Genomic DNA, 27,320 nt, shown 5'->3' on the forward strand with positions numbered 1-27,320 from the left:
AACGGCATTGTACTATCAGATCCAAATAAGGCTGTTGAGGTCAACGGTTTAGTTATTTTCTAATTTTGTAATAACGTTTTAATTAACTATTATATAGTGCGTGTTCGGTCAGGGACTTAAAGCTCGTGTCGGGATGGAAATATTCAAAATAAGCGGGTGGAACGGTTGGGAACCTTGCAGTTTTAAAAATCGAAAAATGCAACGTGACAAATTTTTGGAATGCTGCTACCAAGTTGCGAAATGTACACAATGCATGTATCGACAATGGCAAAGACAGTGAGTCATTGCGGCTGCAATTAAAATATTTATTGACATTAATAAAAACATTGAGACAGTTTAATTGCTTTTGTTCTTTAAACAAAGGACGAGGAGATATTTTAAAGATAGTATGGTAATTTTTACGGACAAACGTTTTCCAACGGCACGTCCGCAGTTCGCGTTGGAATTATTGGATGATTTTTATCTCTATTGAAATAGCTAATGTGTTTGATGTCGTCTATGGTAAATGTTTGTTTAGTTTTTGTTATTGTTTGTGAAGGTCAGAAATAGGTCAATTTTGATTATATTGGAAAACTTATTATGTCTAATATATTTACTAATGTTGTTTTTTATTATACTTATTTTGTAGATATACCTAATGTAAAAAATCAAATATTAAGGATTTAAAACAAAGTTTTATAAATATAGTGTTACACATAAATTAATCTAAAAATTTATAATTAATTTAAAAAATCAGCTTATCAATAAAATATAAAAAATAATAAAAAATAAGAAAATGCTTTTTTTATAAATACTTAAAAGTATAAAATATTGTGCAATTTTAAAATTCTAATAATTAATTTAGGATACTAAAAAAAATTAAAAAAATGTATTTACTGTATGTTAGTAATTAAAATCAGACAAATAAATATAAAATTTTGGTGATAAAAAAATAAAAAATAAATATTTTAATAATTTACAATTAATTTTAAAAATCTTATATTAATATTTCATTAAAAAATATATAAAAAAAAATATGGGAATTATTGTACAGCTAATTTCTTCATTTAAATTTTTAACAAAATTTATAAAATTAAAAAATATTTTCAATTAATTTTAAAGAATATAAAAAATTTCAGTATTAATAAATTAATTGATACAATTTAGGAGTATAATAATTAATTTAGAATTCTGAAAATAATTATAATTTTAACAACAAATTTTAAAATATGGTAAAAATACTTAAATACATTCTTAAAATATTTAATTGATTTAATTATTTAATAATTTGCTCCTGTAATGGTTTTCCCATTAACTCATTCAAAGGACTGTCAAGTAAAAATGTCAAGAAAAAAGAAAGAATATAAAAAATTTAAAAAAATATGATGATACCACATTTAATAGAATATTTGAAAAAGATATTTAATATTTTATATAATTAAATATTGATTTAAGAAAAGTTATAGTACATAAGATATTGATAAATATAAGAAAAAATAATAATAAAAAAGTTTGTATTAAGGTATTATTGAATATTTTCTTTATAATTTATAAAAAAAATATTGTTCTAATTAGTTTGCATTAAAATTTTAACAACGATTTCTTATTAAACTTATACCATTTTTAATTTTATAATTTATAATTAATTGTAAATATTAATTTTATGGGAAAGATTAGAAAAAACAAAAAAAAAATGTATTTACTGTGTGTTATTATTTAAAATCAGACAAAAAAATTTAAAATTTTGGTGATAAAAAAATAAAAAATAAATATTTTAATAATTTACAATTACTTTTAAAAATCTTATATTAATATTTCATTAAAAAATATAAAAAAAATGTGTATTGTACACCTGAATTTCTTCATTTAAATTTTTAACGAAATTTATAAAATTAAAAAATAAATTCAATTAATTTTAAAGAATATAAAAAATTTCGAAATTTCAGTATTATTAAATTAATTGAAAATATTGTACAATTTTAGGAGTATAATAATTAATTTAGAATTCTGAAAATGATTATAATTTTAACAACAAATTTTAAAATATGATAAAAGTATTTAAATACGTTCTTAAAATATTTAATTGATTTAATTATTTAACAATTTGCACCTGTAATGATTTTCCCATCGACTCATTCAAAGGGCTGTCAAGTAAAAATGTCAAGAAAAAAGAAAGAATATAAAAAATTTTTAAAAATATGATGATACCATATTTAATAGAATATTTGAAAAAGATATTTAATATTTTATATAATTAAATATTGATTAAAAAAAAGTTATAGTATATAAAATATTGATAAATATAAAAAATAATAATAAAAAAGTTGGTATTATTGAATGTTTTTTTTATAATTTATAAAAAAAATATTATCATAATTAGTTTGCATTAAAATTTTAACAACGATCTTTTATTAAACTTATACCATTTTTAATTTTAAAATTTATAATTAATTCTAAATATTAATTTTATGGGAAAGATTAAAGAAAACAAAAAAAAAAATGTATTTACTGTGTGTTATTATTTAAAATTTTGGTGATAAAAAAATAAATATTTTAATAATTTACAATTAATTTTAAAAATCTTATATTAATATTTCATTAAAAAATATATAAAAAATGTGAGAATTATTGTACAGCTGAATTTCTTCATTTAAATTTTTAACAAAATTAATAAATTTAAAAAATATTTTTAATAAATTTAAAAAAATGTAAAAAATTTCGAAATTTCAATATTAATAAATTAATTGAAAATATTATACAATTTTAGGAGTATAATAATTAATTTAAAATTCTGAAAATAATTATAATTTTAACAACAAATTTTAAAATATGATAAAAATATTTAAATACGTTATTAAAATATTTAATTGATTTAATTATTTAATAATTTGCTCCTGTAATGATTTTCCCATCGACTCATTCAAAGGACTGTCAAGTAAAAAAAAAATGTCAAGAAAAAATACAGAATATAAAAAATTTTAAAAAATGTGATGATACCATATTTAATAGAATATTTGAAAAAGATATGTAATATTTTATATAATTAAATATTGATTAAAAAAAAAGTTATAGTATATAAAATTTTGATAAATATAAGAAAAAATAATAATAAAAAAGTTGGTATTAAGGTATTATTAAATGTTTTTATAATTTATAAAAAAAATATTGTCATAATTAATTTGCATTAAAATTTTTACAACGATTTTTTGTTAAATTTATACCATTTTTAATTTTATAATTTATAATTAATTTTAATATTAATTTTATGGGAAAGATTAAAGAAAACAGTAAAATATATTTACTATAAGTTATTATTTAAAATCAGACAAATAAATTTAAAATTTTGGTGATAAAAAAATAAAAAATAAATATTTTAATAATTTACAATTAATTTTAAAAATCTTACATTAATATTTTATTAAAAAATATATAAAGAATGTGGAAATTACTATACAATTGAATTTTAACAACAAATTTTCAAATATGTTAAAAAAATATAAATATTTAAATGATTTAATTATTTAATAATTTTTAATTATTTATAAAATATTGGAAGAATACAAATATATATATTATACCATTTTTAATATTACAATTTATAATTAGATTTTTTTAGATTAGATTTTAGATGAGGGAGCCAAAAGAAGTCGCTTGGGGCTAGATCTGATGAGTGAGGCGGATGGTCAAGCAATTCAAACCGTAATTCGTGCATTTTTGTCATGGATGAGGTGGCAAGAAAAAAGAAAGAATATAAAAAATTTTAAAAAATATACTATTTTAAAAATATGATGAAACCATATTTAATAGAATATTTGAAAAAGATATTTATTGCATACTTACAATTTTAAGAATTCCAGTAAACAAATTGCTTTAATCATTGGAAGAAATAAATATTTTTTATAAATACTCGTATTCTTTATGAGGTTAATGTATTAATAAAATTTCCTTAATATTAATTTAATAATCTCGAAGTCAAATTTTCATACATGTGTGCTTTGTTTAAAACCATTTTACAGTTCTTTATTTGACGAAAGGAGAGCAACATAACCATAAAATCTGTCATCTTAAAAATCTAGCAAAATGCCGTTAGGTTATCATCGCATTTTAGAGCTAATAAACCATGTTGGCAACATACAAGAGCATAATGTTAGTCCCATAAACCCGAGGAAATTCAATTAAAAGATAATAGTGAGCATAAAACGAAGCGGTTCGCATCAACCTCCCGCGGTCGTTTTGAAAACGCGCAGAAATAAAATCGCTTTGCACTGGGTCATCGCGTACCCCGCGGTATTAATTTAGTTTAATATATTTATTACATCTAACCGGCACCGGAGTGGTTTACAAGACTTGCCACTGTGATCACTGTGCACTCTACATAGCTACTGGTTTTTCCGAGAAGCCGCTGTAAGTAGTCCAAGATAAGAGACCGACATGCTCCTATGTTCACTTTAAAAACCTGTAACTGTTTAATCTCCTTTAATTGCTCCGGTGCAAAGCGAAGACGGCAAAAATGGAGCACGCACTTTCCGCAATATTTTGCCTCGACTTTCTATGTGGCGATTTTATAATATCAGGGTTGTTTTGTGGTTTTCGTTGTTTTAAAACTGATAAAATGTATTGTTAATACATATTTCTTTGTTCTTCAAGGTTAAATAACAAGTAAATTGTTTAAATTATTTTTATTTATTTATTTTGATAACCTTTTACGAAGATTATATATAATTTTTAGGTTTTGCCTAATTTTTTCAGGATTAAAATATTTTTAATTTTTTATTTCATTGGATATTAGAATAAACAAGTGAGTTATATAATACCAATTTATTTTTACTATCGTAATATTTTTTTTATATATTAGAATTAAATTATTAAATTCCGACATTTTATTAAAATTTTATCATGAATATATACAGTATGACCCATTTGAAAGACGCACATTCTCACTTTTCTCAAATCCAAAACCAATCAGAGTAATTTTTTAGTTATGAAAATTGAAATAGCAATTTTTTTATAGAAAAACTATACTACTGAATTAAGCACTATCTGAAATGTGCGTATTCCAAATTTCAAAAAATAATAAAAAAATATATACATATTCATAATTCTATTCTATATCAAAAACAGCACATATTAAAGATAATTAAATTAAAAGTAATACTTAAAATTTGAGAAAAATTACAAAACATAAAGTAAAATTTTATTTTTTTTTATTTAATTTCTTATTTCTTATATTAATAATATGACAAAATTTGGAAAAAAAATAATAAAAAAATATATGCATATTCATAATTCTATAAAAAATTAAAAACCTTATGGAATAAACTATCAAAAACAGCACATACTAAAGATAATTAAATTAAAAGTAATACTTAAAATTTGAGAAAAATTACAAAACATAAAATAAAATTTTATTTTTCTTATTTAATTTCTTATTTTTTATATTAATAATAAGACAAAATTTGGAAAAAAATTAATTAATTTTAAAATTGTTTTTCAGAATTTTAAATCTTTATAAAATTGGTCGCTGTTTTTTAAATTTTAATATAAATAGTTTCAATATTTTGTTTTATCATGTCAAGTAACAAAAAACAAGTATTTAGTAATATCATATTTTCGACTTTATTTCATTTTATTTTAATATTCCTACAATTTGTTTTTATTTTTGTGTTTTTTAATACATAATTAAATATTCTTAATTGAAAAAGTTTTTTTTGGTAAATATTGTCATTTGTTTATGCTATAAACATTTATTTAGACAAACATATGATAATAAAATATTTAAAATCTTATCTACTTGATAATTAATTTTTTATGTTAATGAATTATATTTTTGGAATTTGAATGTAAAAAACTACTTCAATTATGGTTTGTGAGAGAATTATACTACAGATGATATTTGAGAAACATTTAAAAAACGAACATTAACAAAATTTACATATTTTAAAAAATTGCTGTTTTATAGGTCAAACTAATTCCAGTTGCTCATATTATATATATTTTAATAACCTTTTCTTACTATAGAAAGCTGTTTAACATATGTTGGAAAACAAATTTGTAAATAACGATAAAAGTATATATTTATTTGTTTATTTAATGACACGAAAAATTGTTGATAAAGCTTAACAAATGAAATTAAATTGTTAAATTACATAAATAATCATTTTTATTGCTAGTCTATTAAAAATAAATTACTACAAGCTTCATAACTGTTATTACCTTAAAAAATCAATAAATGAAACTGTGAAATTTATCTAATAAATAGATTTTAAAAAATAGCACACCGGTTATTTAAATACTTACACATATCGTTTCTAAATAATATCTGTCTTACTATTTTAAAATTTAATTAAAATATTATATTTTTATATTAAAATATTTTATAATCTAAATTTCAGCTTAGACTTTTTTCTAAATTACACCAATAATAGTTTTTGTTATCCCATTAATATAACAGTTATTTGGCGTTTCAATAAATTGGATGATAATGGGAGACTACAACGCCGGATCAGACGACGAACCTTCGTCGTTTTCAAGAAAGAATAATTTTATATTATAATCGACAACAATTTCCTTAGGAAATCATTAGCCAATATACGCAAATAAAAAATTTCATAATCCTGAATACATCATTAGTTTCTAATAAATTATCCGGGAACTTTGAGTAATCACCTGTTCGACTAATACAAAACCGCTTAATATGCATATGCATTTTGTACAGTTCGTTAAATTAATCAAAACACAGCATCAATCATCTTACAGTTAGAAGATGGATTCGGCTGTGTTGCCGTGACGAATGCGATATGAAAATTGGTTTGTCGAACAAGGAAACACAAGTTGTAAGTAAGCGTAGCGTAATTAAAGTAATTTCGGGATTAAGAGTGCAAACCTTGTAAACGAATTCACAGAAAACCACATCTCGTATCCTGTATATAGAACCTTGACGACCGTCATATATGGAAAATCGAAAATTACAACATTCTAATGTTATGATAAAGAGTGTTTGTGTGCCGATTGGGAATCTGTTTGGCATTATTGCTCGATGAATATTAATTGACGCAGAAGCGATAAATTTATAGGTTTAATTAACATAGAAAGAAATTGCCGGTATTTATCGCATCAACAAAAGAAATGTTTATTACATATGGTAATTTTTATGGGGACCAGCAGACTGTTGTTTGCACAATTGATGTGTTTGTTTAGTAGGTGATTATTTATTAAAAAGATCTCTTTGCTCACACACCCACGACGACTACTTGGGTTTCACAAAACACTTTGCCAACACACGACAATAATACAAACAGTCTGTCCGAAATATTGATGTCTATTTGTCAACCTCGAAATGTTATTAGCAGCAGTAGCTGATATTATTATTGTAAAAACTTATAATATATAATTGAGAGCAAAGAAATTGGGACTCGTCAAGCACTAGTTTTCTTGAATGACGAAACTTATAATGACAACGTGAAAAAGCATTCAGATATCATGACAAAAACTGAAGATGCCGAAGATGTATAAGAAAAAGTTGATGAAGATTCATGAATATTGTACAAAACACTTTGTCAAGCTACAGTAGTCAGTACTATTCCTGAAGTACCAGTTTGTTCTAAATTGCAAACTACAAGTTTCTTTGAAGAAGAAACAAAAATGTTATTGTTGAAGCTGAGGAAATGACAAAAAATTAATAGAAGAGAGTAGTTCAATCTATGAATTGAAGGAAATTATGATCAGATATCGTGTCATAAACTGAAGTTGTCGAAGAAAAGGTCGACGGTGCACAAGAAAAAGATTATGAAGATTCATGAATATTGTCCAAAACTCTTTGCCAAGCTGCACGATGACAATATAAGCAGTTTGTCTGATTAATTAATTAATTATATGACTTTTCATTAAAAAAATGCTGAATCCCTTTAAAATGCCATTAGTACAAAAGATTCCCCTATATCTGAAAGCATAGAAATTAGTACTATTCGTGAAGTGCCAATTTGTTTTAAATCACAAATCGAGTTTTCTTGAAGAAAAAAAATAGTGTTATTCCTGAAGTTCAGGAATAGGCAGAAAATTAATAGAACAGGTGTAGTTTAACCTATTAATTGCAGTTCAAATATCTTATCAAAAACTGAAGATATCGAAGAAAAAATAGATAATGTATATAAAACAGATGATGAAGATTCAACAAGGTTATTCAAAGCACATCGCAAAGCTGTACAAAAATAATATTCAAAGTTTATTAATTATTTAAAAAAATTGTCAATCTAGAAATGTTAGCAACAGTAACTCATATTACTACAGTAGAATCTCATTGAAAGCAAAAGAATTAGTACTACTTCTGAAGAACTGTTCTAAAACAAAAACTACAATCCCGGGAATTTGTGATGACCACAAAGACAGAAGATGTCACAGGAAATGTAGACGACATAGAAGAAAAAGAAGAAAATATTCGGATACAAGAGGAGATGAAATTAAAATTTGACCTCCTGGTACTATTACATTTTCAAACATTTATTTTATATAAATTAGGACAAAAAATTAATAGAAGAGAGTAGTTCAATCTATGAATTGAAGGAAATTATTATCAGATGTCATGTTAAAAACTGAAGATGTCGAAGAAGTCGACGATGCACAAGAAAAAGAATATGAAAATTCATGAATATTGTTCAAAACTCTTTGCCAAGCTGCACGATGACAATATAAGCAATCTGTCTGAAATGTTTATTTATTAATTATATACCTTTTCATTAAAAAAAGTGCTGAATCCTATAAATGGAAGCATGGAAATTAGTACTATTCCTGAAGTACCAATTTGTTTTAAATTTTCTTGAGGAAAAAAATATTGTGTTATTCTTGAAATTGAGGTAAAGACAGAATATTAATAGAACAGATGTAGTTCAACCTATTAATTACAGTTCAAAAGCACTCAAATATTATATCAAAAACTGAAGATATCGAAGAAAAAATAGATAATGCATATAAAACAGATGATGAAGATTCATCAAAGTTGTTCAAAGCACATCGTAAGCTGTACAAAAATAATATTCAAGTTAAGTTAAGTCTTCATGTCAATTATATGATTTAAAAAAAATTGTCAATCTAGAAATGTTAGCAACAGTAACTTATATTACTACAGTAGAATCGCCTGTCATTGAAAGCAAAAGATTTAGTACTACTTCTGAAGAACTGTTCTAAAATAAAAACTGCAATCGCTAAAATTTGTGATGACCACAAAGACGGAAGATGTCAGAAGAAAAGTAGACGACATAGAAGAAAAAGAGAATATTCGGGTACAAGGAGATGAAATTAAAATTTGACCTCCTGGTACTATTATATTTTCAAAAAATTATATTATTCAGCTTAATTTGTAACAGCAAAGTCCTTTAATGATACTATTCGTTCGATTATTAATCAGTTAAGTAATAATTGTTGGTGGCGATTTTGGTGGATTCCAAAGTTTTATAGTACCTTGAGTTTGCTTGTCGAATTACTCCATGATTATTCTCATTTTTCGGTTTTAGTTCTTGAAACTTGGTAGATAAGTCCTCACGTCACACCTTCCTGTGTTTATTATTGAAAGAACTCCTCTCTTCTTGGCAAGATTATCAGTTATTTCATTTCCTGTGGCTCCAATATATGATGAGGCTAAAAGACATAAAAACTGAATTTGCCAATCATATGATCTGTTTCTGTTATCTTAAGAAATTAAAGAATTTTTAAAAATTGATTTAATCTGTGGCCCGAAGATATCGTCAGCCAAAATCAATTTGATCGGATGTCAACAACCTCCACCGTTTGTATGCAATTCTGCTGAGTAATACTTTTTTTTCCAACGAAACGATTCTCGTTCAAGCAAAAGAAACTCCGTCGAACAAGAACTAATAAATTTAAATAGATCGAGCAACCGATAGAAAAAAAATTAGATTAAAACCAGCGACGAATCGCTGCGGTTTTTTCAGATCGGTACCTTTTGCGTTTTGTCGAATCGTGATCGCCTATTAAATAATTTAAACAATGTGACCGCGTTGATCGAAACAGCCCGACACTTTTGGAAACGGCTGCGGCTCTCGTATCGCTGTGGGGAGATGCCAACAAAGACAAAGATTGTTGTCCAGCCGGCGGGACATAAAAATGACGGCGTGGCGTCTTCCACACGAGATTCCGCAAAACGATTTTATTGTTTTTCGAAATTTATAGTGCCAGTTTTTATTGGCGTCCATAAATAACGCACGGACTCTAATAACTTATGTATAACACTCGTATTACAGTATTTTATCGGTTTTATATCTTGTCGGAGATTGCGGTGAAAAAATGTCTTAACAACAATGTTTCCGTTTTTATTTATGGGCCTGTTTGCAAAACTACCGGTAAAAATGGGCAAAACCGAGACGGCGATCAGGTTAAACCTGGTATTTAATATACATAATAAAACGTTAAAAATATATACCCGGTTGCACTAAAGGCTGTCCTTAAGACTTGAAAAAATCGAGAGATAAGTCAATAATATCAATCGTTCAATGTTCCATTCTCTTTAAGCAATAAATGTATGTTTAACTGAAGTTTATTCAGTTTAATTTAGTGATATGTATATAGTATTGTCTATTAGTGTTGACTTAATTATTATGTTAGCAATTGTTATTTTATACAGGGTGTTATAAATTGGTTGAGAAATCTATTAGAGTGGTGATGGGATTAGTCAATTAATTAATAAATTAGACGGCGTTTTTAAATAATCTGATTTATAACTTACAAGTTATGACTGACTATTTGATTGTTGATTGAAATCAGTCTGGTGAAAAATAACTTATCATAAATAATCAATATTAGTCGGTTTTTTAAATATTCTGAATTAATTAATCTAAATAAACATTAGTCATATTGACCAGTGTGAAATGTCCCAATGAATTCAGTCGAATTATGAGTCGATTATTAATATCAGTCAGTTATTGAAATGAGTTAACTACTTTCAACTCTAGTTACGAGTATTTCCAGATTAGATAGACAAGAAATGAAGTGTATAAACCAAAAATTTTATATATCTCATTTTGATATCTCTTACTCTGAAATATACAAGAACTAACATTTAGCAGATATAAATAAGTTGTACGAAATATTTAAAAAACAATATTTTTAATTACATTTGTTTCTGAACTTTAATTTTTGTATTATTTCATTCAATTTTTTAATGACATCTGCTATTAAAATGTATTTTATCTCTCCATTTTTAATTAAAAGAGGAACATAAACGAACAAAGTAATTAAAGCCGAGAAAGTAAATTTTCTTTAACTAATTTATTTATCAGTACTGCGTAATTCTATATACATTGACGTTACGCAATAAAGAAAAGCTTCATCAAGTGATGCAAAAATCATAATAAATTAGTTTCTTAGACCATTAAGAAAATCACCTCAGCAGGATTAATGCCTTTTGTACAATGAATGAAATGAATGTCTTTGATATTTGCCTTATTAAGACGGAGATGATTCAATTGAATTGATTCAACACACATTGACATACGCTAGTAATAAATAAGGCTTACACACATTGGTGAGATATACCGGCACAAATCAGTATAAATTAATAATAAATGCTGCAATAAATTGCTAATCCACTCCTTGTAGTTTGCAACAACATTAGAAACCTAGAACTGACATAAATACTTCTAGATTATCGATAATTTTCTTATAATTGAATGTCTGGCTCTCATAAACAATAAAATTGCACAAATAATCACGCCATTCGGTTTCAGTCCTATGTGAATGTCAAAAACCTGTTAATTTATGTAAAATTATTTAGCAAATTACCGTCATAAATTTTCTAAAAATGGTTTATGACCCGTTATTTCTATATTATTGTATGATTTTATCTTGATGAAGGTACTAACATCGAATTTAACTGAGACGCAGGCAGTAGGTTTCAATAAATTGCTCTGTTATCTTGAATTATGTGATCAACTCGTGGAGTTTTTTCACACACCAATTTGAACTATCGTTCAATCTTCACACACACACTGAACAGTTTCCCAAGTTTTAATTGAAAATTTCGGCGAGAACATCAACCAATTTTTGTTGGTGCGAATTTGGATCGCTTACGTAAAACCGGCTTGAACAATGTTTCATCATTTTTTTTTTCCTTGATTCAGCATCTCACCATTGAAAAGGTCAAAGGCTCTCGTGCCAACAAAACGTTTCAATTATTTTACACGTCCATTGTTCCGTTTAATTGTCATTACCGGTTGGTAGTAACGACACGTAAGGTCATGGTTGGACATATTTTTAACACTTCCCATATTCACGTGTCAGATAACCGAATAACCAATCACAAACCACACGAGTGCTTTTTGGTAAAGATCAAAGCTCCAAAATGCTTTGCCCGAGATTCGTAATTGTTTGGTAACTGATCCCTCACATTTTTTATGTTAATATGTTACGGTTGTGCAAAATTTGTTCTGGTTTTTACCTATTGATGATTGACATGTTGTAAAATGAAGCCGGTTGGGTAATTTCCTCGGGGATTGCATCTGACCGTGGTTTTTTGATGAAGATTACCGTTTGTTAATTTATGATTTATGTTTTCGTGTCATTTTGTAATATGTAATTTTGAAGAAACAGTTAATTTTTAAAACAAATTTCTGCTTAAAAAACAGCCAATCGATTGCTTACAGTGTTAGCCAAAAGTATGGAATAAATTTTAATTTACTTTTGTTTTCAATACATTTACATTTGTATTTTTTCTTATAGAAAGAAGTATTTTTTGTATAAAAATTAATTATTCATTAAAATACATTTAAATAAAAAATGGTCATGGACATATAGTATTGGAAGAAAGTAGAGCAACTTTTTTAAATTCGAATAATTTTTGCCCTGGTTATATTGTAATTGGTATTTTAATTAATTCGTAAAATACTCATTATTATTATGAATAACGTCCAAACATTTTTTTTCATAGAAAGTAGCAGATGTCAATAATATTTGGATCCATGTTTTGCCAAACCTCCTGCAGATCAGTGAATAAATCTTGCTGATTACTATATTTTTGTATCTTATTTTGATGTTCACTATCTATCATAAGTTTAGAAAGGGAGATTGGTATGGCCAATTCATAATATTTATTTTTTCCCTTAAAAACCCCTTCTTCAAATATTTTGAAGTATGCTTTGGATCATTATCCTGTAAAAAATAATGTTTTAATGGCATATTTTCATCTGAATACAGTACCATGTTGTTTCTTAACGTTTCTTTATACATAAAACGATCCATGGTACTCTCTATTCTATGGAGAACCCATTCTAAATCCCGAAAAGCAGCATATCATCCCAAATTACACGTTTCCAATCATTTAAAGTTCAATTTAAAGACACCCCTGCAGTAATCTGTCTCTTACGGTTCATAGAGAAACATTAATTGTTGTGTCTCAAGTAGACCTTTTATTTTATTGGAACTCAGGAAAGGATCTTATGGACCATCTTCTAAACATCAGTTCTATTACGACATTTTAAAGAGATATAACGAATTTTCAATAAATCGAGATTAATAAATCTAACATACATACTTTGACCACCATTGTATCTTAAGCTAGATTGAACAATGACATGTGTACGTCATAGTGGAGGAGTATCCATCTAACTACTGACACGTCTTCCTAAGCTTTCGCACCTACCAGTCTCACGAGATTAACAAAAATAATCAATTTCTTAAAATTATTCCATACTTTTGACCACAACTGTATATCTGATCAATCGTACTTATATCATTAATAACTAACTCAATATTATTAGGACCAGTTTTTTATAATTTACTGTTATATTTTACCATAATAAATTTCCTGTGTTTTTGTCTCCCTTGATCTCTAAAAAATGTATCCAATAAAAATTAATTAATATTCCAACCTTTATAATCTACTTTTATTGTAAATAATTTAAATGTTTTCATTGTTGAACTAGATGGATATGTTAAGGAGCTGAAATTTGGACCCAACCCAAGCCGGCTGAGGGCGAGCCGAAGTCTGGTTGATGTGTCACTAACTGAAATCTTTTCCTGCTATATGTCAAAGTGGTCGTTAATTTCAAAAACACCCTAATGTGCGTTTATACATTAGATCAAAACGGTTATGCTTTTGATCCTTATTTGGTAAACCGTTCATAATATATGGTAATAACAATTTGTTGGTAATTATTTACAGGTCATTGAAATGCCAGTTTTGTTTCCTGCATTATTTCAATTGTTCGACCGGGCAAATCTGTTTCTGTATTGTGTTGAATGTTCAATGGTACAAGGAACTAGATTTTTGCCTGTTGCTTTTTGTGTTTGGCTCGGTAGCAAATGAAGACATTTGTAATTTGTTTTGTGTTACAATGCCTCACAATCTTTACCATGTACATTGTGTTCATTCATTCATTATGATATTGATAATTAAACCCAATGGTTTTATCCGCACTCGCTTTTGTCACATTGTACGTTAACCTTTGATTTCTTTGTGCCACGTATCGGTAATTAAAAACAGATTCAAAAACACACATCAAGGTCTCCTAATTGAATTAGAGTGAAAAGTGTCAAAACACTAGAAACAAATTTAATTCATGTATCCGGAACCACACTCGTTAAAATTGACCTTAATTAATGAACTATTTATCGGTTGCCATATTTAGAACAAAACTATTGGAACTATGCCGTATATCTCATTAATTCAATTAGCCGAGCTTAATTCGGTATGTCGGTTATTCGATTATCATAGATTTTAATTAACTTGGAAACCTTAGATAACACATACGGTAATAAAATCGTGAATTATTTATCCACTGCATAATCCATAATATTTGTTGTTTATCATTTGAATTTTTCCTGCATTATTTTTTAGCACCTGAAAAAGTGATTGGTGTTTTTAATGTTTTACTCAATTTTGGTACCAGAAAAAGTGATTTGTGATTTATAAATAAAAATCTATTTTTACATAAATATGTAAAGTTTATTTTACCCGTTTTCAGAAGATATTATCCAATTATTATTGGTGTGGTGCGTTAATTTCTTAGAACAGTGTATGAGTTTAATATCCCTAACTTTTAAAGTTAAAGTTTAATAAAAAATATAAAAAATTATTCAAATCAATCAATCAATCAACCAAAATCGTAAATTACTGTTTACATATCCTCCTATATATTTGAAATTTTATTTTAAAAATAGTTGTTAATTGATGTAATTAGACCGTATTAAAACAAATTATTTGGGTCAGCCAAGTGAAATGTGTCTTGTAACAACTTCACACTTTTCCTTACCAATTAATAAAATTACGTGTCCGAAGAGATGGTAATATGCAAAACGGTTTATGGATTACGTTCATCTATAATTAGCACCTCCTACACTTTGTTATTCGAAAAAACACAACCGTAGCATGGCGAAATATTACTAATAACCGTAATTAATGATTACTGCTTTTCCACCTTTTTAAATGTGTTGCAGTAAAATTGAAATTATCCAAAATTTTATGCAAGAAGCCACTTTATCAACTTTATTATTAATTGCTCTCGATATTCGATATTTTTTTACAACATTTACACTCCCATTTATTTCGAAACTTGATCTTAATTTAAATTTGTTGCGGTTAATGCGCACACTGAGAAGGTAAATAACCTGGTTTGATGGGTTTATAATTGTTCATTTTTCAGTTAATTAATGATTATGCGAGAGCATGGACTGAAATAACCGACCCACTAGGTGGGTGTTGTTAACTCGCTGTAAAATCAGATATGTGTGTTCCAAGAGAATATAAGAGATTTCAGGCCCACTCTAGTCAAAATGTGAATATAAATTAACCTGAAAATGCGGACTGATACTATTATGTGCCAATATTTAAGTTGTTTAGCTCAAAAAGTTTAAAGATCACGTTGTGAACATTGCACCGGTCAACAGCCATTTTGGTAACAACTGTTTCTGGCTAATTTTTAGGTTCAGGATCCATTAGATTTCAACTATCAAATCTCCATATATAGGTCTTCCATCTTCCATATTTTGAATATCCTGAAGGAATCTTTCTCGTGAAATTATATTGGTACCTGGATGAAGTTGATTCTTTACTTTGGATATAAGTAACTGGCAGACTCCTTTGAGAGGTCTCTTATGAGATAATTCAGTTCTTAATCATTTTCTTATTTCGAAACTGAGGAAGACTTCTGAAAGATGCAATTGTATTAAGACAAACAAAAACAAATTGTCGATTTTCAGAGTAATGGACTGAATCAACGTTAGATTTCACAAAATTTTGAGAATTGTGAAAACATAAATTGGTTTTTGGATCAGATGGTGTCCATCTATGGCAACATCTGGATTTAAAAATTCGATAAAAAAAATATTACCAGCAAAAAGCATTTGTGGCAAGTTATAAAAAAAGAATGGGCATTTCTGTAGAAGTATGTCATAATCTTGTTGACTTAGTGAACAGACGATATCGAGAAGTTATTAAACAAAATGGTTGTTACCAAATATTAAATAAATAAACTATTTTCAAATGTATTTCTTGTATATGAACTTATTTCACACCTATGTCCATGATCATATTTTTATTTTCATTACAAAAACAACAGTCATGATTTCATGGTGATGGTTTCCTGCTTTCCTCCAAATCACTGGTGCACTCTCTTTTCTCATAGTCCACTGTCACAAATGTTTTACACACGAAATGTGGCACCCAAGATTTATCCTGATTTCCACCTGGTAAGGCAGAAATGGTAATATGGGCCAAAGTGAAAATTAACATGGTATAAGATTTTCTGTTAAATCTTTGGCAAATCGAGCTATCTGATCTGGTCAATTTTAATTTTAGCAATTTTGACCTCAAAAGATACCTTTATTTCTTCGCTTTAAGCTTTCTATCAGAACTAATTTTAACTAGCCTGTATCTCAAAAACTAGAATTGATAGTCTAATGACATTTTTGGAATCAACGCATTAAAAATATTCTAAATTAGTTCTTTGCTTTCCGGCACAGATAAAAAAATTTCTGTTGGTCTACGTTGTCATTCTAGTCTTCAATTTTTTAATTATTTGTTGTCATCGAGTGAGTAAAATAAATAAATCATCTCACTTCTAAAAATAGACCATCTTATAGTTCACGAACCTAATAACGACGGCCAAGATTAATCATTCGCCATACAATAAAAAAAAGAAGACACAGAGAGCATCCTAGATCGACAATGGAAGACGGTTGTCGCAATCATAACGGTTCGAAATCTAATCTAATAATGACCGTGTAGTCCGATTTTTTCCCAGCGTGATGCCGCGATCAAACACCGCATTATGACCAAATACGGGCCACGGCGGACGGTTCCGTCCCGTCCAACCCGTCATTACCATGACCAGGAGATGCAGCGTCCGATTGTTTCAATAAGGAGGAAGTCCACCGGTAAACAATGGCACGGCCAACGGTGCCGCCGAGTCCGACACGTTGGAAAAAAAGCAAAATAAATTCGTTAAGTTAATATGCCTTTTTATAACTGTTGTTTTACATTTTCTGGACGGCTACTCTGACTTCACGGTTGCGCCGTACTCTGCATTGTCTATTGGCGTATCTAATGTTAATTGGTTTAGATATGCGCATATTAAATGGGCTAAGTGCATCTCTTTATTGCGCAATAAAGCTGATTGAACGACCGTTTTACATATGGATCAAATTTCGAATGGGTAAAAGTGCCCTATTTTTTCAGCTAGAGCGGATTTCTATTCGAACCGCAAGTTCGTGTGACACGATAAAGTTGTACGCCAAGATTAGTTGGTTTTCAGTTCGTAAATTGGGATCAATTGGAAGTCATTATGTTTGATGTATCCAATTTTAGCAAATCCAAAGGAAAAAAACTGTATTTCATTTCTATTTATTATTGGACTTGTGTAATTTAAATCAAAAGAAGGAACTGTATTAGTAATTTAAAACTCTATAAACGTTGTCTGCACCAAAGTCTAACTTTTTTGAAAATGTTTCATCATGGCCTTTAAGTCAACATTAATTATTCTATAAGTGTCATCTCTAATTATGTGCCCAAATGTGACCTCTAATATCAAAAATCTTCAAAAATGTAATTTAAACAAAGAGAAGAAACTGTATTAATATTTTAAAACCATATAAATATCGTCTGTTAAAATTTTGGGTCATGCACCAATGTCTAACTTTTTTTGAAAATACTCCATCATGACCTGTAAGTCAAATCTGACTTAATCAAGAAATAAACTGTGTTCGTTATTCTTTGGCAGAGTAGAAATGTCATTGCCAAAATTTTATGTCTTCCTCCAAACTCCCATCATTCATCGGACATATTCCATCATAACCTTTTGCGAGAACACACAATGAGTTCATTTCCCATATAAACACTCGAGAACTTGGAGAATGAAATTGAAACCCAGATTTTGAGTATGAGGCTGTCATATTAAATTAAAATTTTAATTTTTTATAAATATCAACTGTTAATTTTTAATTTTTTAAGATTTTTTCAAAAAATTAAAATTAAAATCTTAATTAGTCAATTAGCTATTTTTTATTGAGAATAGTTAAATATGTTAAATATACTACATAAGTATTATTATTTATATATCATTACTTGATTATATATTTAATTTTTAGGTTTTTTCAATTTTAAATTTTTTAAAATTATATAATTTAATTAAAAATAATAATAAATAAATTATAAAAAAAATTTTGAAAAAGAGAATATTAAAATTTTCGTGTATCACTATTTTATAAACGTTAAATCCCTTTTACAATTTTTTAAAATTAGAATTAAATATTAAAATCTTTGTTATCTAATTAGTTGTTTTTGATTAAGCATAGTTTTTATGTCTAAAATATTTTAGAAATTCTATTTGCTATACTTGCTCAAAGAATTTATTAATTAGATTTTATAACTTAATTTTAGATTAAATGAAATTTTGTAGAATGAAATTGGAACCCAGATTTTGAGCATGAGGCTGTCATATTAAATTGAAATTTTAATTTTTTATAAACATCAACTGTTAATTTTTAATTTTTCAAAAAATTATAAATAAAAACCTATTCTTAAATAAAGAATAAAGAGTGCATACGTTTATTTTTAAAAATATTAATAATAATCAATTATTATTGGTGAGATGTGTTAATTTCTTGGAACAGTGTATTTGTAATTATATATATAAACGTTGTCTGCACCAAAGTTTAACTTTTTTGAAAATGTTTCATCATGGCCTTTAAGTCAACATTAATTATTCTATAAGTGTCATCTCTAATTATGTGCCCAAATGTGACCTCTAATATCAAAAATCTTCAAAAATGTAATTTAAACAAAGAGAAGAAACTGTATTAATATTTTAAAACCATATAAATATCGTCTGTTAAAATTTTGGGTCATGCACCAATGTCTAACTTTTTTTGAAAATACTCCATCATGACCTGTAAGTCAAATCTGACTTAATCAAGAAATAAACTGTGTTCGTTATTCTTTGGCAGAGTAGAAATGTCATTGCCAAAATTTTATGTCTTCCTCCAAACTCCCATCATTCATCGGACATATTCCATCATAACCTTTTGCGAGAACACACAATGAGTTCATTTCCCATATAAACACTCGAGAACTTGGAGAATGAAATTGGAACCCAGATTTTGAGTATGTGGCTGTCATATTAAATTGAAATTTTAATTTTTTATAAACATCAACTGTTAATTTTTAATTTTTTAAGATTTTTTCAAAAAGTTAAAATTAAAATCTTAATTAGTCAATTAGCTATTTTTTATTGAGAATAGTTAAATATGTTAAATATAATTACGTAAGTATTATTATTTATATATCATTACTTGATTATATATTTAATTTTTAGTTTTTTTCAATTTTAAGTTTTTTAAAATTATATAATTTAATTAAAAATAATAATAAATAAATTATAAAAAAAATTTTGAAAAAGAGAATATTAAAATTTTCGTGTATCACTATTTTATAAACGTTAAATCCCTTTTACAATTTTTTAAAATTAGAATTAAATATTAAAATCTTAGTTATCTAATTAGTTGTTTTTGATTAAGCATAATTTTTATGTTTAAAATATTTTAGATATTCTATTTGCTATACTTGCTCAAAGAATTTATTAATTAGATTTGATAACTTAATTTTAGATTAAATGAAATTTTGGAGAATGAAATTGGAACCCAAATTTTGAGTATGAGGCTGTCATATTAAATTAAAATTTTAATTTTTTATAAACATCGACTGTTCATTTTTAATTTTTCAAAAAATTATAAATAAAAACCTATTCTTAAATAAAGAATAAAGAGTGCATACGTTTATTTTTAAAAATATTAATAATAATCAATTATTATTGGTGAGATGTGTTAATTTCTTGGAACAGTGTATTTGTAACTATATATATAAACGTTGTCTGCACCAAAGTCTAACTTTTTTGAAAATATTTCATCATGGCCTTTAAGTCAACATTAATTATTCTATAAGTGTCATCTCTAATTATGTGCCCAAATGTGACCTCTAATATCAAAAATCTTCAAAAATGTAATTTAAACAAAGAGAAGAAACTGTATTAATATTTTAAAACCATATAAATATCGTCTGTTAAAATTTTGGGTCATGCACCAATGTCTAACTTTTTTTGAAAATACTCCATCATGACCTGTAAGTCAAATCTGACTTAATCAAGAAATAAACTGTGTTCGTTATTCTTTGGCAGAGTGGAAATGTCATTGCCAAAATTTTATGTCTTCCTCCAAACTCCCATCATTCATCAGACATATTCCATCATAACCTTTTGCGAGAACACACAATGAGTTCATTTCCCATATAAACACTCGAGAACTTGGAGAATGAAATTGAAACCCAGATTTTGAGTATGAGGCTGTCATATTAAATTAAAATTTTAATTTTTTATAAATATCAACTGTTAATTTTTAATTTTTTAAGATTTTTTCAAAAAATTAAAATTAAAATCTTAATTAGTCAATTAGCTATTTTTTATTGAGAATAGTTAAATATGTTAAATATACTACGTAAGTATTATTATTTATATATCATTACTTGATTATATATTTAATTTTTAGGTTTTTTCAATTTTAAATTTTTTAAAATTATATAATTTAATTAAAAATAATAATAAATAAATTATAAAAAAAATTTTGAAAAAGAGAATATTAAAATTTTCGTGTATCACTATTTTATAAACGTTAAATCCCTTTTACAATTTTTTAAAATTAGAATTAAATATTAAAATCTTTGTTATCTAATTAGTTGTTTTTGATTAAGCATAGTTTTTATGTCTAAAATATTTTAGAAATTCTATTTGCTATACTTGCTCAAAGAATTTATTAATTAGATTTTATAACTTAATTTTAGATTAAATGAAATTTTGGAGAATGAAATTGGAACCCAGATTTTGAGCATGAGGCTGTCATATTAAATTGAAATTTTAATTTTTTATAAACATCAACTGTTAATTTTTAATTTTTTAAGATTTTTTCAAAAAATTAAAATTAAAATCTTAATTAGTCAATTAGCTATTTTTTATTGAGAATAGTTAAATATGTTAAATATAACTACGTAAGTATTATTATTTATATATCATCACTTGATTATATATTTAATTTTTAGGTTTTTTCAATTTTAAATTTTTAAAATTATATAATTTAATTAAAAATAATAATAAATAAATTATAAAATAAAAATTGAAAAAGTGAATATTAAAATTTTCGTGTATCACTATTTTATAAACGTTAAATCCCTTTTAGAATTTTTTATAATTAGAATTAAATATTAAAATCTTAGTAATCTAATTAGCTGTTTTTGATTAAGCATAATTTTTATGTTTAAAATATTTTAGATATTCTATTTGCTATACTTGCTCAAAGAATTTATTAATTAGATTTTATAACTTAATTTTAGATTAAATGAAATTTTGGAGAATGAAATTGGAACCTAAATTTTGAGTATGAGGCTGTCATATTAAATTGAAATTTTAATTTTTTATAAACATCAACTGTTAATTTTTAATTTTTCAAAAAATTATAAATAAAAACCTATTCTTAAATAAAGAATAAAGAGTGCATACGTTTATTTTTAAAAATATTAATAATAATCAATTATTATTGGTGAGATGTGTTAATTTCTTGGGACAGTGTATTTGTAATTATATATATAAACGTTGTCTGCACCAAAGTTTAACTTTTTTGAAAATATTTCATCATGGCCTTTAAGTCAACATTAATTATTCTATAAGTGTCATCTCTAATTATGTGCCCAAATGTGACCTCTAATATCTAAAATCTTCAAAAATGTAATTTAAACAAAGAGAAGAAACTGTATTAATATTTTAAAACCATAAAAATATCGTCTGTTAAAATTTTGGGTCATGCACCAATGTCTAACTTTTTTTGAAAATACTCCATCATGACCTGTAAGTCAAATCTGACTTAATCAAGAAATAAACTGTGTTCGTTATTCTTTGGCAGAGTAGATATGTCATTGCCAAAATTTTATGTCTTCCTCCAAACTCCCATCATTCATCAGACATATTCCATCATAACCTTTTGCGAGAACACACAATGAGTTCATTTCCCACATAAACACTCGACTCGGCCGCGTTAAATCATCACGAACCTTCATCACAAAACCGAAACAACCGTCCCTAAGGCCAAAAACCATTGATTTACCATAACCCGCGCCACACATGTGCTCATCAAAGACCGCGCTTCGTCGAAATTTACGTGTGTACAACACACCTGCTCCCAAATTAAAAGATCCTATTGTCGATTAAATGGACATGCCGAAAGTTGTTTTGACCATTTTTGTCCGACCGTCTATGTGGGACGATATGCCCAGCTGTCTGACATATCGGTTGCCACATAAGTTTCAGCAAGTCGCAATCTAACGCACGGCGTGTAATTAGTTGTCGGGTGTAAAACATTCAGTGATACCGGTGGATACAGATCTGGAAACTATCAGGGAATAAAAGTGAATGAGTGTGTGGTTGTTCGGTTGATGAACACGTGCCTATAAGTTGGATTATTCAAGTAAATGTGCTAAAGGTATTCCATTATTTTTCTGCTGGAATTGTAAAACACGCTTTAATAACTCGTTTGTATAAAATTAAGATTCAAAATACAATGTTGCTTGTAGTACCCACTGCATTCAATGTACGTAATTAATAACAATCAAATTTCCCAACACTATATTTTAAATCAATCCTTAAACATAAGACTTGAAATTGCCCTTTCCATTCGCATACAATCCCGCATTTAATTATATAACGAGAAACCAATTTGAGCTAAACCAATTAGTGACTTCCTTTAGATCCACTATCGAGTATTCTAGTGGATAATTACGCTGAAATCCTGAAAGAACATAATAAAACAGAGCGTCGAATCGATTTTTAATCACCGATTTGCCTCCCAATCAACCGAGATCCTGTTCATTGTCTCTGCAAATGTGTGCGAAGCCTTTGCATATACACTGTTCCAAGAAATTAACACAACATTTATAATTTTATAAATACATTTTTCTATTCAAGCAAATAGTACATAGTTAAAGTTAATACAAATAATTTGTATTAACTTTGACATTTTTGGAATTTTTGGAGAATGAAATTGGAGCCCAGATTTTGAGTATGAAGCTGTCATATTAAATTAAAATTTTATAAACATCAACTGTTAATTTTTAATTTTTTAAGATTTTTTCAAATAATTAAAATTAAAATCTTAATTAATCAATTAGCTATTTTTTATTGAGAATAGTTAAATATGTTAAATATACTACGTAAGTATTATTATTTATATATCATTAAATTAAAAATAATAATAAATAAATTATAAAAAAAAATTGAAAAAGAGAATATTAAAATTTTCGTGTATCACTATTTTATAAACGTTAAATCCCTTTTACAATTTTTTATAATTAGAATTAAATATTAAAATCTTAGTTATCTAATTAGCTGTTTTTGATTAAGCATAATTTTTATGTTTAAAATATTTTAGATATTCTATTTGCTATACTTGCTCAAAGAATTTATTAATTAGATTTGATAACTTAATTTTAGATTAAATGAAATTTTGGAGAATGAAATTGGAACCCAAATTTTGAGTATGAGGTTTTCATATTAAATTGAAATTTTAATTTTTTATAAACATCAATTGTTAATTTTTAATTTTTTAAGATTTTTTCAAAAAATTAAAATTAAAATCTTAATTAGTCAATTAGCTATTTTTTATTGAGAATAGTTAGATATGTTAAATATACTACGTAAGTATTATTATTTATATATCATTACTTGATTATATATTTATTTTTTAAGTTTTTTCAATTTTAAATTTTTTAAAATTATATAATTTAATTAAAAATAATAATAAATAAATTATAAAAAAAAAATTGAAAAAGAGAATATTAAAATTTTCGTGTATAACTATTTTATAAACGTTAAATCCCTTTTACAATTTTTTATAATTAGAATTAAATAATAAAATCTTAGTTATCTAATTAGCTGTTTTTGATTAAGCATAATTTTTATGTTTAAAATATTTTAGATATTCTATTTGCTATTCTTGCTCAAAGAATTTATTAATTAGGTTTGATAACTTAATTTTAGATTAAATGAAATTTTGGAGAATGAAATTGGAACCCAAATTTTGAGTATGAGGTTTTCATATTAAATTGAAATTTTAATTTTTTATAAACATCAATTGTTAATTTTTAATTTTTTAAGATTTTTTCAAAAAATTAAAATTAAAATCTTAATTAGTCAATTAGCTATTTTTTATTGAGAATAGTTAAATATGTTAAATATACTACGTAAGTATTATTATTTATATATCATTACTTGATTATATATTTAATTTTTAGGTTTTTTCAATTTTAAATTTTTTAAAATTATAGAATTTAATTAAAAATAATAATAAATAAATTATAAAAAAAAATTGAAAAAGAGAATATTAAAATTTTCGTGTATCACTATTTTATAAACGTTAAATCCCTTTTACAATTTTTTATAATTAGAATTAAATAATAAAATCTTAGTTATCTAATTAGCTGTTTTTGATTAAGCATAATTTTTATGTTTAAAATATTTTAGATATTCTATTTGCTATACTTGCTCAAAGAATTTATTAATTAGATTTGATAACTTAATTTTAGATTAAATGAAATTTTGGAGAATGAAATTGGAACCCAAATTTTGAGTATGAGGTTTTCATATTAAATTGAAATTTTAATTTTTTATAAACATCAATTGTTAATTTTTAATTTTTTAAGATTTTTTCAAAAAATTAAAATTAAAGTCTTAATTAGTCAATTAGCTATTTTTTATTGAGAATAGTTAAATATGTTAAATATACTACGTAAGTATTATTATTTATATATCATTACTTGATTATATATTTAATTTTTAGGTTTTTTCAATTTTAAATTTTTTAAAATTATAGAATTTAATTAAAAATAATAATAAATAAATTATAAAAAAAAATTGAAAAAGAGAATATTAAAATTTTCGTGTATCACTATTTTATAAACGTTAAATCCCTTTTACAATTTTTTATAATTATAATTAAATATTAAAATCTTAGTTATCTAATTAGCTGTTTTTGATTGAGCATAATTTTTATGTTTAAAATATTTTAGGTATTCTATTTGCTATACGTGCTTAAAGAATTTATTAATTAGATTTTATAACTTAATTTTAGATTAAATGAAATTTTTGAGAATGAAATTGGAACCCAAATTTTGAGTATGAGGCTGTCATATTAAATTAAAATTTTAATTTTTTATAAACATCAACTGTTAATTTTTAATTTTTTAAGATTTTTTCAAAAAATTATAAATAAAAACCTATTCTTAAATAAAGAATAAAGAGTGCATACGTTTATTTTTAAAAATATTAATAATAATCAATTATTATTGGTGAGATGTGTTAATTTCTTGGAACAGTATATTTGTAATTAACTGAAAGTGAAGATTTCGACTTTTTAATTGAGATGATCGAAACTAGTAACAGCTATATCAAAACTTCTTAATTGGCATACGAAGACAAATTTTATAATGTGTTAAAATTTAAGACCGAATGTTAGTCGGATAATTGCCAATAACGCCTCATTAATAAATTAATTAAGACCCATCGTTAAGATGTGACTCAATAAACAAGTCCCAAATTGTCGTGGAAAACACGTCACTGTCGAAAAAATCGTGGATCTTCGCACATAACTTTCGGATTTACAGTTACAGTGTCAACCAAATAGCAAATTTTGATAGTCATTTATTTGCATGCGAATATGGAAAATGTATAAAACTTAATGTTTATCATGTGAACCGACTAAATGTACGAACGAAAAGGAAAAATTCGTCTGATTTATGTGCATGTTTGCGGCATAAATCTGTATAATCAGTGCCGAATCTTTTATGATGCACCTTGAACTTTATAGTTCGACTCTAAAGGTGCAAACGATTATTGGCCCAACAATTTATATTGACATTGAATATTTTCCGTTATAGGTTGATGTCAATAGCACTTGATAACACACCTTGAAAGAGCCGAGAACCTAGAGCAGGCGCGCGCGCTCAATCGGACTGAAATCGGAGCGGATAGGCGGCCGTTAGTGATTTATGATGGAGGTGGTGGCAGCTGCGCCCTCAGGCGGCGGAGTGCCGCCGTTCCACGACCACGACGTACGCGAGTGGTCCAGATTGGACAGTTTGACCGGCGTCCTCGAAAGGGCCAGATTGGAAACGGACAATTGGACCGCAAACACCAACAACGGCAGACACAAATATAACAAGGTAAGTGTGTGCTAAAGTGTGAGTAACGGGTTTAAGTTGGTGGAATAGAAAGGACTTAAATTATCTGAAAACTGACAATTGACAATTATACTTTCACTGGAAATGTGCATCAATCAGAGTGAAATTAAGTTGAAATGGGGCAACAAGTAAAGGTCAACGCTAGAGTTATTGCCGCAGTAAATATTGTAGTTTCTTAAAATTAAATGAAGTAAAATGTCAAGTTTATTTAAATGTTATGTATTTATTAGATTTAAATGATAAAAATTTATTTAAATGATATAAAAATTAATTTTATTTTTTTTTTATTTTTTAAATCTTTAAATTGTTTTTCTAAAATAGATATATATGTATTTAATTTTAATTTTTTTATAATATTATATATTTGTATAATTTTATATTTAAAAATTTTATAAAATATAGGAATAAATGTTTAAATTACAATTACATATTAAATTCTTATTTTTTTCAATTTGTAATTCTTGAAATGTAATTTCTATAATTAAGAAATGGCATAAACATTTTATTTAATTTTATTTTTTTTTAAATGTTAAATTAGATACATATTTTTATAAAATTCATATTATTTCTT

General features: G+C 25.8%; 1 protein-coding gene across 4 annotated transcripts in view; it reads left to right on the plus strand.

Moving 5' to 3' along the window:
- LOC109595475 (uncharacterized) overlaps positions 1 to 27,320 on the plus strand; it is a 142,262-nt gene that overhangs the window by 64,433 nt on the left and 50,509 nt on the right. For all 4 annotated transcript variants that reach the window (XM_049968005.1, XM_049968004.1, XM_049968008.1 and 1 more), the window contains exon 2: positions 26,447 to 26,731. In XM_049968005.1, the coding sequence (XP_049823962.1) occupies positions 26,558 to 26,731 (174 nt within the window). In that variant the 5' untranslated portion in view covers positions 26,447 to 26,557. The remainder of the gene's footprint in view (positions 1 to 26,446; positions 26,732 to 27,320) is intronic.

The sequence above is a fragment of the Aethina tumida genome, chromosome 5 (genome assembly GCF_024364675.1).
Source record: "Aethina tumida isolate Nest 87 chromosome 5, icAetTumi1.1, whole genome shotgun sequence".
NCBI classification, from domain to species: domain Eukaryota; kingdom Metazoa; phylum Arthropoda; class Insecta; order Coleoptera; family Nitidulidae; genus Aethina; species Aethina tumida.